The following is a 19,286-nucleotide window of genomic DNA, read 5'->3' on the forward strand; positions in this document are numbered from 1 at the left end:
GGTCACCCCAGTATGGTCATGCTGACCAGCATGTATTGACCAGCATACCAGCATAGAAAAACAACATATCACTGTTGTTGGATCAAAACGTCATATCTCCGAAATGAGAACTTTACAGGAGAAGGAAAAAACATACTCTACTTTTAATGTAAGTCAATGGAACCAGTCATTTTTCCAAGTCATTTTGGGTCATTTCTGGTGGTCCATTCATCATTAAATTTACACACAGTATATAAGACCACTGGTCCTTTCAAATTATTTCAAAAACTGAAAAACTAACAAAAATGACAAAAATGGAGATACAGGTTTTGTTCCGACAGCATTGATATGCTGGTTGTGCTGGTGGCTAAATGTGGTTTATTCTGGTCTAGTGCTGGTGTGGGTCTGGTTCAGCTGGTTACCCCAGCATGGTCATGCTGGTTGACCAGCATACCAGCATCCAAAACACTAACATATCACTGCTGTTGGAAGAAAACCTTGTATCTCCATTTTTGTTGTTTTTCAGTTTTTTACATAATTTGAAAATACCTGTTGCTCTTTACATTGTGTGTAAATTTCATGATAAATAGACCAAAAGAAACGACCCAAAATGACTTAGAAAGACGTCCGGTTCCATTGACTTACATTAAATGTAAAGTATGTTTTTTCCTTCTCCTGTAAAGTCACCATTTTGGAGATACAAGGTTTTCTTCCAACACCAGTGATATGCTGGTCTGTGCGGATTTTTCTAGCAGGGTATGCTTTGCATGTTTATAATGTATGATATATATTTATAATCAGCTAAATCAGCCTCTCCTGCTTATAGCAGCCCAGCAGACTGACAGCAGGGCCGAGGTTCATTCATGCTTTGCTGCAGGATTACACTCACCTCTCTCTCTCCCTCTCCCTCCCTCTCTCCCTCTCTCTCTCTCTCTCTCTCCCCCCCCTCCCTCTCTCTCCCCCCCTCCCTCTTTCTCTCTCTCTCTCGCTCTCTCTCTCCCTCTTTCTCTCTCTCTCTCTCTCTCTCTCTCTCTCTCCCTCTCCCTTTCTCTCTCTCCTGAGTTTAATCCTCACTATAAACACACTCACCGTTTCAGAGCTGACCTTAAACGCAAGCAGCCCAACATGCTGGACATTCATGTTCAGACCAGCAGGATAAAAACTCTGGTGTGTTTGTTTGTTTGAGTTCAGGGCTGTATTTACTCTCGTTCTGCAGGTCAGGGTCGAGAGGTCAGCTCGTTAGTGTATCGGCTAAAGGCCAGAAGTAAGACGACTTAATTTACTCACAGATCTCTGAACAGAGAGGCAGAGAGATGGAAGCAGCTTGTGTGACAATGATGGAATATTCTATATAGAACCATGAGCACTCAAAGAACCCACTGCATGATTAAACGATTCTTTGCATGGTGAAATGGTTCTTTAGACTGATAGAGAATGCATTGTAAATGGTTCTATGTAGAACCTTTTTGAAAAGGATTCTATTTAGCACCAAAAAGTTTTTTTTTTTTTTTACAAGCTCAACATCGAAACAATAGCAGAGCACTTTTTGGTGCTATGTAGAACCCTTTTCAAAACTGTTCCTTATAGAACCATCTACAGCACTTTCTCCATCAATCTGAAGAACCTTTTCACGATGCAAAGAACCATTGAAGAACCATATATTTTTAAGTGTGTATAAAAATAGAAGAACCCTTTTGGGTACTATATAGAAACCTTTCCAAAAATGTTCTACATAGAACCATCTACAGCGCATTGTCTATCAAGTGGCTGATGTTAATGTTCATGAGTCCACCATCAGGAGAACACTGAACAACAATGGTATGCATGGTTGCAAGGAGAAAAGCATTGCTGCCTGTCTGCAGTGTGTTAATCACACAGACAAAGGAGAACGCTTTTGGAACAGTGTTTTGTGGATGGATGAGACCAAAATAGATCTTTTTGGTTTAAATGAGAAGCGTTATGTTTGGAGAAAGGAAAACACTGCATTCCAGCATAAAAACCTTATACCATCTGTGAAACATGGTGGTGGTAGTATCACGGTTTGGGCCTGTTTTCCTGCATCTGGGCCATCACTGACTGAATTATACCAGCAGATTCTAAAGGGAAATGTCAGGACATCTGCCTGTGAGCTGAAATCAAGAGAACGTGGGTCATGCAGTAAGACGATGACCCTCACCACATAAGTCGTTCTACCAAAGAAGGTTAAAGAAGAACAAAGTTAATGTTTGGGAATGGCCAAGTCAAAGTCCTGACCTTAATCCTATAGAAATGTTGTGGAAGGACCTGAAGCAGCAGTTCATGGGAGGAAACCCACCAACATAACTGAGTTGAAGCTGTTTTGTATGGAGGAATGAGCCGATGTGCAGGACTAATCAACAGTTACCAGAAATGTTTAGTCGCAGTTATTGCTGCACAAGGGGCTCCAACCAGATACTGAAAGCAAAGGTTCTTTTGCCACTCACAGATCTGTAATACTGGATCATTTTCCTCAATAAACAAATGACCAGGTCTAATATTTTTGTTTCATTTGTTTAATGTGCTTCTCTTTATCTACTAGTAGGTCTTCTGTGAAATTCTGTTGAAGTTTTAGGTCAAATTTATGCAGAAATATAGAAAATTCTAAAGGGTTCACAAACTTTCAAGCACCACTGTACATCATTATTTTGAGGTACTAAGTTATTATTTTAACTACAATGAGTCATTGTTTCAACATAAGCTAATATTTTAAGTAAATAAGTCATTATTATGAGATACTAAGTCGTTATTTTGACTATAATGCCATGTGCTTTGACACACACACACGCGCACGCACACACACACACACATTCTCTAAGACGCTTATCCTTCTGGGTTGCGGGGGGGGGGCTGGAGCCTATCCCAGCTGTCAATGGGCAGAAGGCAGGATTGGTTTTGACATAGTAAAACAATATTTTAGTATTGTAAGTAAATAAGACATCATTTCGAGATACTAAGTCATTATTTTGATTATATAAGTATTTGATTATATATGCAGCTCCACAGCATGTTTTATACCTCTGCTGGCACGAATGAGCTTCTGTACAAAATGTTTACATCTACTCATTAGTGACTGTATAAGCACACCCATACAGAAATCTGATACGTGGCAAGATATGAATTTCAAATATATGACATATGTTAGCATATATGAGCTCCTTTTATATCCAACTCAGATTCTGTCACATATATGCGCCAACTTATTTGAAATTAGCTGTCATATGATATATCAGCTTATACACACACATATGTGTAACACATATATTTACCAATATATGAATTTAATATACTACTCATATTGCAAGCTTCATTTATATATTTTTTTTGTATTTCATATAAATTTTTGCCTTTCAAAACCTTAAGTGACAAAAAATACGTATGATTTATATTTTATGCATATATGTATTCACCCATCTATCAAACATACACATACATTATGCAAATACATGCCTAACCCTTTATGATATATGTGCCTATAGCAGGTTTCCATCTGAGAACAGAAGTCCATACATTTTGCACCCTGTTTACACCAAACAAGCGTCACTAAAAGGCTAAACGCGGCGACGAGTACGGAAAAACTACAACTCCCACAATCCCGCGGCACACGACCCGACGGCCGCGCATGCGCAGCGGACGCTATTATTTTCGTCCATCCCGCAAGAGCGATAAATGAAGGATCGTTTTGACAGAGAATAAAACAGTTTTTTCGCGGATTATGGTTTGATCGCAGGTCGGCGGTTAACTACATGGATCTGCAGGACACCTGAGCGCGGTTCTGGCCGGGATTCGGGGTCCGGCTGTGGGAGATCCGAGGCCGAAAACACGGCAGGCTGCCCTGTATCTGTATCTGTATGTGTGCGGTAACGTTCATAATAACAACAGCTGGCGGAGCCCCGAGCTGGAAACTAGGAGCCTGAAATCCAGATCATTCCCCCCTTTTGGGCTGTAAAAGGGGCCGGGTCCAGGCTGCAGAGGGGATGGCGCACCTCCGAGACATCCAGAACCAGGTGAGGAGGCTGCTTGTTCGAATTTCCCCGTTTCACCTTAAATGGTGCAGCCGTTACATGTACCTGCTGCACCATTTAAGGTGGAACGGGGAAATTGAGGCTGAGGAGGCTGGCGAATTGGAAGCCAACATGCAGCTGATTTGTTTTTAAGTCTTGGCTTTTATCTGCTTGTGCTGGAGCAGTGTGTTTCCCATCTCCAGCTCAGGTGTAGGCCAGTGTGACTCAACCCTGCTCCTGCACATTTTAGTGCTTTTCCTGCGACTTCAACTCAATAATGGGCTGTTAATGAGCTGGAAAAGTGCAGGGCAGTGGGCCTCCAGGACCAGGGCTGAGAAACACTGCCACATGTAGTGCAGTGGCCTCCAAACCCTGGCCCTGGAGATCTGCCTTCCTGCAGAGTCTAGTTCCAACCACACCTGGTCCAGCTAATTAACTACTACAGCAGACCTTGATTGGCTGGATCAGATGCATCAGTGTTAGGTAGGGAGGAGGCAGCAGGCTTGGACCAAAGCCCAGCAGACCAGGAGATCTCCAGGAGGAGGAGGAGGAGGAGGAGGAGGAGGGTTGGTGACCACTAACGTAGTGCCTTACCTGCTCCACAACAGCTCATCTTCTCATTCCTGAGCTCTTCATGAGGTTAAAGGGGAATTCCACTGATTTTTTTTTTTATTTTAAAAATTTTTTTGATTGAGACGTAAACGGAGTGGTTTGGTGTGAAATGGTTGATTGCAGAGACTCAGATTTCCTTACCTTTTAGCCAGCTGTGTCTGAACACATCGGAATTAGACCTCCGCATTTAACCCATCCGTACGGTGAAACACCACATACACACTAGTGAACACACACACTAGGGGGCAGTGAGCACACTTGCCCGGAGCGGTGGGCAGCCCTATCCACGGCGCCTGGGGAGCAGTTGGGGGTTAGGTGCCTTGCTCAAGGGCACTTCAGTCACGTACTGTCAGCTGAGGGGGCAACCTTCCGGTCACAAGGCTGGTTCCCTAACCTCCAGCCCACAACTGCCCCCTAACCTCCAGCCCACGACTGCCCCCTAACCTCCAGCCTGCCCCTTACAGTGGTGGTGGTAGGAACCAGGAGTCGCCATGACCACAACACAAATATAGACATTTTATTTACTATCCAAAACCACCAGTGAACCTACATGAGTCCTCTGAGTTTATATGGAATGATGATGATGGAAAATAGTGGAACCTGAAGTTACTGTTTTTCTTTGGGGACTATTTTGCCTCACAACGGCCTGCATGTACCCGTTCGTCATGAATGGCTTTTTAAGTATACAATTAAGGCCAAAACTTTATCTCGAAAATGTTGTACAACAGTGTCTCAGTCATCGGGCAGTGAATTCATAACCATTTCATGTAGTAACTTTCTGTGAGGGAGCTTTTAGAGGTGGACGTCTGGTTCCTATCACCACCACTGTGAACAGTTCTGACTCTGTAAGTTTCTCTAGAGCAGAGCGTTTCACACCAAACCACTCTGAACGACTCTGTATACGTCTGAACCATCTAACTATAGAGAAAACATAATTAAGCATTGTGTTTCTGAGCTTCTCTCTGCTCTTATTCTCCAGTAGGCTGGTTAATTTCTCAAGTCTCATTTTAAGTCATATTCCTGCATAGTTCAGTGTTTGAGATGTAAACCGAGTGATTCAGAGTGGTTTGGTGTGAAATGGTTCAGATGTCTTTACAGTGGTGGTGATAGGAACCAGGGGTCGCCATGACTACAACACAAATATAGACATTTTATTTACTATCCAGAACCACCAGTGAACCTACAGGTGTCTTCTCAGATGTATGTGGTTTGTCTCAAGCATCAGGCAATGTATTCACGTCCATTTCATCTAATAGCTCTCCGTGAAGGAGCTTTTAGAGGCATTAAACTCTTCAGACGTCTGGTTCCTGTCACCACCACTGTGAACAATTCTGACGGAGCATTTCACACAGACTCTGTTTACATCTTAACAGTTTGAATTAGGCAGAAATTGTGAAAAAGTGGTGAAGTTCTCCTTTAAGGAGCAGCAGATGGAGGAATAGACCAAGATGGCCCATGTAGGGCTATTTATAATATGACTGGTGTCAGCAGCGACATCTGACATTTGGGTGTTTTTACATAAATTAGATGTTAGGAAGGAGAGAAGAAGCTCACGTCAGGCTGGGCCTTAATCATATTTAGGTTTATTAATTTAGCAGACACTTTTATTCGAGTTACAGTACATGGAAAAATGACTATCATTACTTCAGCAGACGTTCTGATCTGCGCTCCTCGTTCTCTGTGTTCAGAATGCCCGTCTTGACCCAGAGGAGTACTTCACGAAGCAGGAGCGCATTGGGAAAGGCTCGTTCGGGGAGGTCTACAAAGGCATTAATAACCGCACCAAGGAGGTCGTGGCCATCAAGATCATAGACCTGGAGGAGGCTGAGGATGAGATCGAGGACATTCAGCAGGAAATCACCGTGCTGAGCCAGTGTGACAGCCCGTTCGTCACCAAATACTACGGCTCATATCTGAAGGTAACCTACTGACCTGCGGTTCCCCCCTTCACCCCAAATGTAGCTGATTGGCCAAGACATATTTAATGTCTTTAGTTTTACGCCGGAGCTGCTGGAGCTGGAAGCACAGACCCCACCTATTCTCAGGTTTCAGTCACATGATTTTACTGTTGTGGCCGCCGTATTTGGGACCGAATTCCTGGCTTCGCTGCTCCGCACGAACGTAACTAGAGGTGAAAGAGGCTGTGATCCTTATACAGTTTCCTCTGAACTCCTGATCAAACTTAAACTGGTGGAAAGCTCCTAAACATTTATATTGATCTCATACTCAGCCCCTCTCCCTATTCTGGAGAGTCTCTCACAGCATTTAAAAGCACAGAAACCCACCAGCTCTTCACGTCAGGGTGGGTAAAGGATCCCATGTGTGTTAGTGTGTTGTGCTGGTACGAGTGGATCAGACACAGCAGTGCTGCTGGAGTTTTTAAACACTGTGTCCACTCACTGTCCACTCTATCAGACACTCCTACCTTGTCAGTCCACCTTGTAGATGTAAAGTCAGAGACGATAGCTCATCTGCTGCTGCACAGTTTGTGTTGGTCATCCTCTAGTCCTTCATCAGTGGTCACAGGACGCTGACCACAGGACGCTGTTGGCTGGATATTTTTGGTTGGTGGACTTTTCTCAGTCCGGCAGTGACACTGAGGTGTTTAAAAACTCCAGCAGCACTGCTGTGTCTGATCCACTCAGACCAGCGCAACACACACTAACACACCACCAGTGTCAGTGTTACTGCAGTGCTGAGAATGATCCACCACCCAAATAGTATCTGATCTGTGAGGGTCCATGGGGGTCCTGACCACTGAAGAACAGGGTAAAAGGGGGCTAACAAAGTATCAGAGAAACAGATGGACTACAGTCTGTAACTGTAGAACTACAAAGTGCACCTATATAGTAAGTGGAGCTGATAAAATGGACAATGAGTGTAGAAACAAGGAGGTGGTCAGAATGTTATGCCTGGTCAGTGTGTGTGTGTGTGTGTGTGTGTGTGTGTGTGTGTGTGTGTGGATGTAATGCACTAGGAAGAGAAATCAGGCTTGTAATGTTCTGGTATTGTGTGGTTCTTCACAGGGAACCAAGCTGTGGATCATTATGGAGTATTTGGGAGGAGGCTCTGCTTTAGACCTCGTAAGTGACAGTGCTGCTGTAATTGTGTGCCAACATAGAGAATTCACTCTTAAAGCTGTTCTAGTCTGAGAGAAGAGACGCAGCTGAACTCGTCTAATGCGCTGCTGATGTTCTCCTCCTGCAGCTGCGTCCAGGACCGCTGGAGGAGACCTACATCGCTACTATACTGAGGGAAATCCTGAAGGGTCTGGAGTATCTACACTCCGAACGGAAGATTCACCGCGACATTAAAGGTGACCAGCAGGAAAACACACACACATCAGCGGTGTGACGACACGGTGTTCAGAGTTCGATACGATATGATACGGTGGGGTCTCAGTTCAGCAAAAATACAATAAAAAATTTGCTCTTTCTCTCTCTTTCTGTCTTTCTCTTTCAATCTACCCCTCCCCTCTCTCTCCTTTTCTGTTCTCTCTCTCTCTCACTCTCTCTCTCTCTCTCTCTCTCTCCTTTTCTGTTCTCTCTCTCTCTCTCTCGCTCTCTCTCTCTCCTTTTCTGTCCTCTCTCTCTCTCGCTCTCTCTCTCCTTTTCTGTCCTCTCTCTCTCTCTCTCTCTCTCTCTCTCTCTCCTTTTCTGTCCTCTCTCTCTCTCTCTCTCTCTCCTTTTCTGTTCTCTCTCTCTCGCTCGCTCTCTCTCCTTTTCTGTTCTCTCTCTCTCTCTCCCTCTCCCTCTCCCTCTCTCTGTTTCTGTCCTCTTGCTCTCCCTCTCGGTCTCTCGCTCTTGCGCTCTCTCTCTCTCTCTCTCTCTCTCTCTCTCTCTCTCTCTCTCTCTCTCTCTCTCTCCAGCTGCGAACGTGCTGCTGTCTGAGCAGGGTGATGTGAAGCTGGCTGATTTCGGGGTGGCGGGTCAGCTGACGGACACACAGATAAAGAGGAACACGTTTGTGGGCACTCCGTTCTGGATGGCTCCGGAGGTCATTAAACAGTCAGCTTACGACTTCAAGGTGGGTCAGCTCACCTGTCCATGCTCCGCCCACAAATCTACTCTCATCATTTGTATTTACTGTTGCGAGATCGAACAAGCTTTACAAAATATGGCGTCAAATCCAATTCAGAATTCACAAGTGAGGACGACCGAAAAATAGCCCGACAGCCAGCTGTTCTTTCCGCTTGCTGTTGAGCTCGCACAAGAGTTTAATTCGTTTTTGACAGTTGTGGGCGGGTCCGAACATGTGATTGGGCACTGCTGATTTCTGGAACTGTGTTGTGATTGGCTGGCTGTCAGTAGTCATCAGAGCTTTTTCTGAATATTAAAAACCGGGACCAGGGCTTTCACTCTAGAAGACGACCCAGTATAATGGCATAAGCCAAAACGCTGCCTGTCATTACTTCACTCTGTCTTCCTGAATGTTCGGTTATTATGATTAAGTTCCAGAAATTAGTGGTACCCTATTATATGTCTGGACCCGCCCACAACTGTCAAAAACTCAACAGTGAGTGTCGGGTTAATTTTCCTTGTGCGCGAGCGCGTCTCCTTTCGCGGGGGAGCCTTTCCTTGCGCAAATAGTTGTATCTGCGCGAGAGCGATCTTCCTCACGTGCGAATTTTGAATCGGCTAGGTTGGGTTGTAGTGTACACGGCTTTCCCTCCTTCGCGCTGCCATAGACATTTTACGGCTGAACAGAAAGCGTGACAGTACTTCTTCAAGCTACATCAGTGAAGTCTGTCTACTCTGTAACATCAGTGGAGGGACACAGACGTCTGTTAAGTTTCCTTTTGCTCTGTTTGACATGATTTGTTATCTTTTAGGTGATCAGTTCAGTTAAAATGCCCTTGTTTTGCACCTGTTAGCTCTTTTAGCAGCACTTTCTTTAAGTCTAATAGTCGTCCAGAGAAAGTACTCAATAAAATACTCAATAAAACTAAACCGCATGTTTAAAAACCCTTTTTATTTATTTCCTTGTTGTTTGTAGGCAGATATCTGGTCTTTGGGCATAACGGCGATCGAGCTGGCCAAAGGGGAGCCGCCGAACTCTGACCTGCACCCCATGCGTGTGTTATTCCTCATCCCCAAAAACACCCCCCCCACACTGGAGGGCTCCTATAGCAAACCTTTCAAAGAGTTTGTGGAGGCGTGCCTCAATAAGGACCCGCGATTTGTGAGTATTTATATAGTAGAGAACTGGAAAAGAGAAGATACATGTTTAAGTCAGTCTTCCTCATTACTTATTTAATTATTATTATTTTTATTATTATTATTTTTTTTTACTTTTTAAATAAAATCATCCTCTCAAATCATACTAATCATCCTCCAGACATCAGATTTGGATTCTTAAATCCTTCCTCTGGAGTGTTTGTGTTCTCGAGCATCAAGAAACACTATAAAGAGATAATGAGATTCACACATAAGACTGCAGATATCCAGGGATGGATTACTGACCAGGCCAGTGGGGCCAGTGCCCAGGGGCCTCTGACTGCCAGGGAGGCCTGAGGCGGCTCACGGACTGGGGACCGTCCACTGCAGATGCAAAAAATATCAGAATGAAATATAACTGTGCAGAATTGCTCAGTGGTGGAGAATAAATAATTTTGTTAGTTGTTTATTAGTTATTTTTCAGATATACACTTTTTTTTCCATTATTTTAGGGTGTGGGAGGTGGGGGTGGGGGGTTAACCTCTGTTAATCTGGCACGTTATTAAAAAGCATAAAAACCATTGTTGACCATTATGTTTACAAGCCTATTTTATGAACTACATTGCTGAGCAAGAGATCTATTTGTGTCTTATTATTATTATTATTATTATTATTATTAAAAATAAATTCAGTCTTTTATTGAACACTGATGTATTTTATTATAGTGTGTAGGTTCTTGTAGCTTATTGCTTAATATAATTTGGAGTCTAATTGTTGTTCTCTTCCACAGAGGCCGACAGCTAAAGAGCTTCTAAAGCACAAGTTTATCACGCGCTACACCAAGAAAACGTCATATCTGACGGAGCTGATCGACCGCTACCGCCGCTGGAAGTCTGAAGGCCATGGAGAGGAGTCCAGCTCAGACGACTCCGACATGTAGGACATCACTCTGTCCTTTCATACCTATACAGCTCTCACAGTTAAAACAGTACTTCAGGGTGGTGCTAGTTTGATCCACGGCGACGTCACAGCCACCCGGGGATAAATTCGTGTGACCATAACAAATTATAGGTCAGTAAATAATCTAATGTAGGCGATGGAACCCTAACCACCTAAATCACACAATAAGGTGTTCAGTATCTCTAATTTTTCCCCAATTTTCTCCCCAATTTAGTCGTCTCCAATTCCACCCACTAGTTAGGACTCCCCCAATCACCAGCGCTAGGAGGGTGACGGCTAACACAGGCTTCCTCCGAGACCTGTGAAGCCACCGCGTCTTTTCAAACTGCCGCTCACGCAACGTCATTGGACAGCCGAACGCGCTCGGAGGAAAGCGCCAACCGCCAGATCTGTTACGTCAACTAACAGACGCCTGCGCTGACTAGCATCACATTAAGTGATGGGGGGAGAAGGGGGGGCCATCCTACCCACCCAGAGAGAGCGAGGCCAATTGTGCTCTCTTGGACTCCCGGCTGCGGACGGCTGTAGCATCACCAGGGATCGAACTCCAGATCTCCTGATGACAGGGCCAACGCTTAGACTGATGTGCCACTCAGGAGCCCCCAGTATCTCTAAAAGACTTGATTGTGTGGTTTCTGACACTGTATGACTCACTAGGTGTGTCCCAGTTCAGGGGCTACATCCTTTGAAGGACACGGTCTACGAAGGCTGAACTGAAATGAGACGTTCTACTCTACGGCTGATTCCCTGTTTGCACAGGAAACTTACCATCGCATCACGAAGTGCCGCTCCTGTCAAGTTATTTTGAAGTTCTGTTTTATTTTTTCATGCATTAGAGCTGGAGATGCTTCTCTCTGTCGGCGCTTTGCTCCCTAAAACAAAACGAAACGGCAGTTTTGCTTCAGACCACACTGGCTTTTTAAACATTTGTCTCATCGGCTATTCGACTCAGTTTAAACCCAGCACTTGTATTTAAAGTGTCTCATCTGCTGCCGTTCGCTCCTCTGCTGACGCTGCCATGTTCTCAAATCCTCGCTGGCACACAATGAACCTCCGGATGTGTTGGCTGGTGAAGGATCCACCCGTTGGATCCTTCGTTGCTGTGTAAAAGGACGACACATTTCTCGGCCTCATATGAAGGAGCCTTTGAAATGGGACAGTCTAATCGCTGCCTTTAAATGCAGCCTCTGAAGGATGCAGCTCCTGAATTGGGACACAGCTACTGTTACCTACAAACATGGACTAAAGTACATTAGCATAGCACAGTAGCCATCCTGAAGCCTGAGTTTTGTCGATACTGTCTATTCTGAATCGTTCATTTGATGTTCTTTAAAGAGTGACCACCGTAGTGCCGAGACCTTGATCTCTGACTGACGTCACTTATTTGTTTAACACTTCAAGGCTTTGTGTAAACTGAGTGAGAAACTTAGCTTTTGAATTGTGTCCAACACACTTAAAGATGGTTCTTCAAGGGTTCTTTAGTGAATAAATTGGTTCTATATAGAACCATGAACACTAGAGGAACCCTTTGCATGATTGAAGCGTTCTTTGCTTCGTGAGAGTGTTCTTCAGTTTGATGGAGATTGTGTTGTGTATGGTTCTGTGTAGAACCTTTTTGGGAAAAAATGAATAAATATAGCCCCAAAAAGGGTTCTTCTATTGTTACGGTGTCAAGCTTGTAATAATAGAAGAACCCTTTTTGGTGCTAGATAGAACCCTTTTCAAAATGGTTCTGTATAGAACCATATTCAACACAATCTCCATCAATCTGAAGAACCCTTTCAGGATGCAAAGAACCCTTTAAGCATGCAAAGGATTCTTTGAGTGTTTATGGTTCTATATAGAACCTTTGAACCATGTTTTTTTTTAAGTGTGTATATTTTTTTGCGGGTTATAAATTTTAGCAAAGCTACAGAATAATTAATTCCTGGAGAACCACCGTCCTTCAACCCTGACTGGACGTCCCATCAGTGACCCATTAGTCGTGTGTGTTTGTCTCCTGTAACTGATGAACATTTCAGATCAGCATTTTTGATGATGTTTGATGCTACATGCCTTGAGTAGCTCATCAGGTGTGTTAAATTAGGCCTGGAACTAAACTAGGACTTCACAGAACGGTGGTGACAATAACGTACGACTCTGCGTCCGGTCTTCTTTCTCGTCTGAGCAGGGACGGAGACGGAGATGAGAGAGATCCGTGTCCTATGTGGACTTTCCCCACCGTCAGGCCCAGCTCAATGAACAAGCTTCAGAAGGGATACCCAAACACAGACTCAGAGGTGAGACGCAGCCAGACTGCAGTAAACACTGCACTACAATCCCCAGCATGCACTGCAACATAATGTGCGTCTATGGGACAGTGCCATGAAAAGAAAAGATGCCAGGTGTCTAGTTCAAGCAAAAAAAGGCAGGTTTTAAAAACCTACTGTACATCTGTACACCTACTGGGTGTCCAGTAGGTCCGAAGCTAATGAAGCCTATTGTTTTATATAGAACAATGTGTTTTCATTTAAAAGTATTTATATGTAATAATAATAATAATAATTATTATTATTATTATTATTTTGTTATTTTATTATTATTATTATTATTATTATTATTATTATTATTATGGTTTTGGCATATTTTGAATAAACAGTGGTCAGTTTGACACCCCTGGTGTACATGGTCTGTGACAAGGTGAGCATAAACTAATCTACCCTTGATGGAAAACTCAAAATGACATGCCGTTTGTTTTGCTCGCCAGCTTTTGTGAAGCACAAACACATGAAAAAGCTAAAATAGGCTTGTTTTGTGTGACTGATTCTCAGGCCGCAGAGGTGAAGAGGCAGCCCAGGTCTCAGTGTCTGTCTGCGCTCGTCTCGCCCATCTTCAGAGAGGTAAACTTCTCCATCACATTCTCAGAGTAGGGTCTGCGGGCCCCCAGGGGGTCTCTTATCTCTAAGAGGTCCATGATTTCATTCATTTATACATAGCATGACAGCGATGGAGATGACTGGTGCCACACTAACACAGATAAGCATTGATTTTCTCTGTAGTGCTACATTATATGGACAAAAGTATTGAGACACCTATATGTTACACCCACAGTAGCTTTTATGAATCCCATTCTAAATCCATAGGCATTAATATGGAGTTGGTCCCCCTTTGCAGCTGTAACAGCTTCCACTCTTCTGGGAAGCTTCTACAAGATGTTGGAGAGAGTCTGTGGGAATTTCTGCCCATTCATCCAGAAGAGCATTTGTGAGGTCAGACACTGATGTTGGACGAGAGGGCCTGGCTCACAGTCTCCATTCTAGTTCATCCCAAAGGTGTTTGATGGGGTTGAGGTCAGGGCTCTGTGAGGGTCAGTCAAATTCTTCCACACCAAACTCACCCAGTCAGGCCTTTATGGAGCTGCTTTGTGCTCTGGGGCTCAGTCATGCTGGAACAGGAAAGGTTCTTCCCCAAACTGTTCCACAAATTTAGGAAACATATCATGGTACAAAATGTCTTGTTCTGCTGAAGCATTAAGATTTCCCTTCACTGGAACTGAGGGTTCTAGACCAACCCCTGAAAAACAGCCCCATATCATCATCCCTCCTCCACCAAACAGCTGGCTCAGTGCAGTCAGGCAGGTAACGTTCTCCTGGCATTCGCCAAACCCAGACTCGTCCATCAGACTGACAGATAGAGAAGTGTGATTCATCACTGCACAGAATACGTTTCCACTGCTCCAGAGTCCAGTGGCAGCGCTTTACATCCGACGCTTGGTGATGTAAGGCTTGTGTGCAGCTGCTCGGCCATGGAAACCCTGCCATGAAGCTCCCGGTGCAGTTTTTGTGCTGATGTTGATGCCAGAGGAGGTTTGGAGCTCTGTAGTTATTGATCAGCAGAGCGTTGGAGACTTTTATCCTCTATGCTCCTCAGAGCTCGGAGACCCGCTCTGTAATTTTCGTGGTCCGTCACTTCGTGTCTGAGTTGCTGTGGTTCCTAAACGCTTCCACTTTTCAATAATACCACTCACAGTCGATCGTGGAAAATCTAGGAGGGAAGAAACTTCACAAACTGACTTGTTTCAACAGTGGCCTCCTCTTACAGCACCACGCTGGAATTCAGTGAGCTCTTCAGACCCATTCTTTCACTAATGTGTGTAAAGGCAGGCTGCATGGCTGGGTGCTTGATTTTATTGACCTGTGGCAATGAGACTGAATGAAACACCTGAATTCAATGATTAAGAGGGGTGTCCCAATACTTTTGTCCATATAGTGTAATCCAGGTGGATGTAGTCTCAGTTTCGACATTTTATAATTCTGTGTGTATCAGCATAAAAAAATCAGATATAGACAGTAGTGATTTGTAGACACCGATGAGCCAAAACATCATGACCACCTGCTTAAGATGCCGTTGGTCCTCCACGTGCCTCAGCCCCAAACTGCCAAAGCATGGACTCCACAAGACCTCTGAAGGTGCCCTGTAGTGTCTGATACCAAGCGTTAGTAGCAGTCCTGTAAGTTAGGAGGTGAAGCCACTGCTGATCGGACTTCTTGCTCTAGCACATCCCACAGATGTTCAATCAGACTGAGATTTGGGGACTGTGGAGGCCAGAGCAACACCTCAAACACTTCATCTTCTTCAAACCATTCCTGAACAGTGTGTGCAGTGTGGCAGGTGCATCATCCTGCTAAAAGAGGCCACTGCCATCAGGGAAGGCCGTCGCCATGAAGAGATGTATCTGGTCCACGTCAAGGTGGCACATGTAAAATTGATGTCCACGTGAGTGCCCAGACCAGGACATCACCCAGAGCATCATGCTTGCCTGATGCCATCAGTTTCCCAGGTAATACCAGGAGATCTTCTTCCATTGCTCAGAGGTCCAGTTCTGATGCTCAGATCCCCACTATAGGTACTTTTGATGGTGGACAGGGGGCAGCATGAGTGCTCTGACCAGTCTGCAGCTACTCAGCCCCATATGCAGCAGGGTATGATGCGCTGTGTTGACACGTTCCTCCCATAAACATTTCTGTGCCACAGTAGCACTTCTGTCGGTGGACCCTGTCGCTGATTCGTGGTTTGTCCCTCCTTGGTCCACACTGCTGACCAGGAGCGCACCACAAGCCTTGCTGTTGCAGAGATGCTCTGGTCCAGTTGTCTGGCTATAACGATTTGGCCCTCAGGTCGTCACGCCTGACCATTTCTCCCACATCCAGCACGTCAACTACAAGATCTGACTGCGCTTGCCGTCTAATATCTCCCAGACCTTGAAATGCACCGTTCTATAAATAAATCAACATTATTTGTTTCATCTGTGAGCTCTTTTTAATGTTTTGTCTCCTCTGCGTGTTGAGGGCTTTAATCTTATCTGAACTTTTCCTGCAGTTAAAGGAGAAGCGGCGGGCGAGTGGTGGAGGAATGGGGGCCATAGAGGAACTGGAGAACGCCTTTAACCTCGCCGAGGAGTCCTGCCCCGGCATCTCTGACCTGCTGGTCACGCACGTGATGGAGAGAGTGTGCAGGTGAGGCAGCACACCTGTGAGTGTTTAGCAGGATCTTGGATTACACAGCTTTCAGATGGAGCAGTCAGTGTCCTTCGGTTCACCGTTAGAGCAGAGGTCTTCAGACCGGTCCTCAGGGCCTCCCAGACGGTCCATGTTTTTGCTCCAACCTAACTCAAATTTGCATAGAGATGGAGCAAAAATTTGGACAGTCTGGGGGCCCAGAGAGAAAACTTGATCAATACCTCAAATTCTGTTTACATCTTAACCATTTAATAATGTAGAAAATTTGAAAAATCGGTGGAATTCTTTTCACCATACCATTTAAAATATGATTACACAATTACATAATTAATTACATAGTTATATTATTAATTACATTTACATTTGATGCTCATTCTGTATCGACAGCCTCGAGTCCGCACTTCTGACTTTTTCCTGTTTGTTTTGATGTTAAACATTCACAAAAACACAGCAGTAACTTTTTCATCAAATTCAGATCGCAATAAAATGTCTCCTCTTTTACTTACAGATTCAGATGTGGTAGAGATTGAAAGTTTAGAATCTGCACTTTCCACAAACTTTTTGTTTTAATGAGCTACAAGTGAGTTAGTACAGGTAGATTCGCTCGAAAGAGGCCCCGAATATTCTGCTGTAACTCCTGTTAGGATGAAGCAATCTGAACCAAAAACTATGCTGCATATCTTGATGTATTTGTAATCGATTGCATTACATGCGATGCTGGAAGTGATCACTGTTTTCTGCCAGACACATGAAGGGGTGCAGGGGTATGCACCCGGAAGTTACAAACGGAGGTTAACCGTCGTGACGGCTGTCCAGCAGCTACCTCATCGCTCTTGTTTGAAGCTCCATATACTGAGGAACTCATTGCACGTTGTTTCGTTCAGATCGATTCATCCTAGAGAGAGTTATTACGGAATATTCGGGGCCTCTTTCGAGTGAATCTCCCTGTATAAAATCACATCACGTCTAAGCGTTGGCCCTGTCATCAGGCGATCATGTGATCCCTGGTGATGCTACAGCCGTCTGTGGCCGGGAGTCCAAGAGAGCATGATTGGCCTCGCTCTCTCTGAGTGGGTAGGATGGCCCCCCGTCTCCCCCCATCACTCAGCACGATGCTAGTTGCGTTAGCAGCAGTTCCAAAAGATGCGGTGGTTCTTCACAGGTCTCGGAGGAAGGCTGTGCTGGCCTTCGCCCTGCTAGCATTGGTAGTACGGTGTGTTTGGGGGAGTCCTAAGTAGTGGTGGAACTGGATACCACAAATTTGGGGAGAAAATTGGAAAGACAGACAGACAGACAGACAGGCAGACAAAGAGAGACAAAGACAGACAGACAGACAAAGACAGACAAACAAAGAGAGGCAAAGACAGACAAAGGCAGACAGACAGACAAAGAGAAACAAAGACAGACAGACAGACAGAAAAAGAGAGACAGACAAAGAGAGACAAAGACAGACAGACAGACAAAGAGAGACAAAGACAGACAGACAGACAGACAAAGAGAGACAAAGACAGGCAGACAGACAAACAAAGAGAGACAAAGACAGACAAAGACAGGCAGACAGACAAACAAAGAGAGACAAAGACAGACAAAGACAGGCAGACAGACAAACAAAGAGAGACAAAGACAGACAGACAGACAGACAAAGACAGACAGACAGACAGAAAGAAAATATGATGTTTTTTCTTCTCTGCTCTTCAGGTTCGCTCTGAATGGAAACGGTAACACCGCCCCGTCGTCACGGTGAAGCGCACCTGGACCTGACCTCTGATCCCTGACCACATCCCAGCCAGTTACCATAACAACCATACAGACCATGTACACCCCACCCCCGTCTGCCCTCTCCACCCCCACAGATCTTTTAATTAGTTATAATTAAATATTTTTACAGTTACAGTTTCTTTATAGAATGCAGAGTATTTAAGAGAAAAGCCATGACATTGACAACGCTGTGTTTACCTGTTAGATCAAAAGTCCTATTATAAAAGTTTATGGAAATATTGATTGGTCTGATTGATTGATTTATTTATTAATTTAAGGGTCACATTCGTGAAACGCTCATGTCATTCGATCACTGTGGAGAACCTTCAACCTGACGGCTAATCTGGATGCTGTTTCGGGTTTATGAGTCATAATCCTGCGGACAGGTATTACCAGAGTGATGTCATGGAAGCACGCAAGTGTTTTTCACTGACCAGATATTCAGTCTGCTCAGTGTCCAGTGAAGAATCGGAATCATTTACACATACAGGGAGGTTGTCTTGGTGAGTCACACATGAGTGACGTGTAACACACTGTGAACAGACCAGACACGCAAACAGACGGTTAACAAGTATTTAATTAAGAGGCAAATAAAATAAACACAATAAGTAGAATAGAGAGTGAGAGTCAGTGTGAAGGACCTAAAGAGATGACGTGAATATCTGTACATATGCAGGTCTGAGTAGACATATAACAACTGTTATATACAGAATATTACAGAGTGAAATGAACATCTGTAAAGATTACACTGCAAAAATAATCTTAACAAGTGAAAACGTCTTAAATGTAGTCAATAAATCTAATATCTCTCATTATGAGGCTGTTGTAAGAATATTATAAGATTATTCCACCTGTTTCTGTACATTTTTACTTGTTTTAAGTGATTTTATCTGGTGAAAGTGTCTTATTCCATTGGCAGATTAGTTTACTTGTTTGGAGAAATACTGAAGATAATTTTGCTCATTTCAAGAAATAATGATTAAAACAAGGAACATGATCTGACAATGAAATAAGACACTTTTATAAGATAAAACTGCTTAAAAACAAGTAAAAATGTCTAGAAATAAGTTAAATAATCTCACAGTATTCTTACAACAGTCTCATAATGAGGGGAAAAAAAAAAAATATATATATATATATATATAGGAGAAGGAGAAAACATTCTTTACTTTTACTGTAAGTCAATGTAATCAGACTTTTTTCCAAGTAATTCTTGACCATTTCGTTTGGTCAGTTCATCCTGAAATTTACAGACAATGTAAAGGGCAACAAGCATTTTCAAATGATGTCAAAAACTGAAAAAT

General features: G+C 43.9%; 1 protein-coding gene across 1 annotated transcript; it reads left to right on the top strand.

Moving 5' to 3' along the window:
- The first annotated feature begins 3,619 nt into the window (after window positions 1-3,619).
- Window positions 3,620-18,225, top strand: stk25b (serine/threonine kinase 25b). Its single transcript, XM_036565368.1, has 11 exons — window positions 3,620-4,001; window positions 6,299-6,529; window positions 7,637-7,693; window positions 7,818-7,926; window positions 8,479-8,636; window positions 9,606-9,791; window positions 10,557-10,702; window positions 12,897-13,005; window positions 13,537-13,605; window positions 16,085-16,221; window positions 17,923-18,225. The coding sequence occupies exons 1-11, from the start codon at window positions 3,972-3,974 to the stop codon at window positions 17,966-17,968; spliced, it is 1,278 nt and encodes a 425-aa protein (XP_036421261.1). The 5' UTR covers window positions 3,620-3,971; the 3' UTR covers window positions 17,969-18,225.
- Window positions 18,226-19,286: the final 1,061 nt, after the last annotated feature.

Source organism: Colossoma macropomum, unplaced genomic scaffold (assembly GCF_904425465.1).
Source record: "Colossoma macropomum unplaced genomic scaffold, Colossoma_macropomum, whole genome shotgun sequence".
Taxonomy (NCBI): Eukaryota; Metazoa; Chordata; class Actinopteri; order Characiformes; family Serrasalmidae; genus Colossoma; species Colossoma macropomum.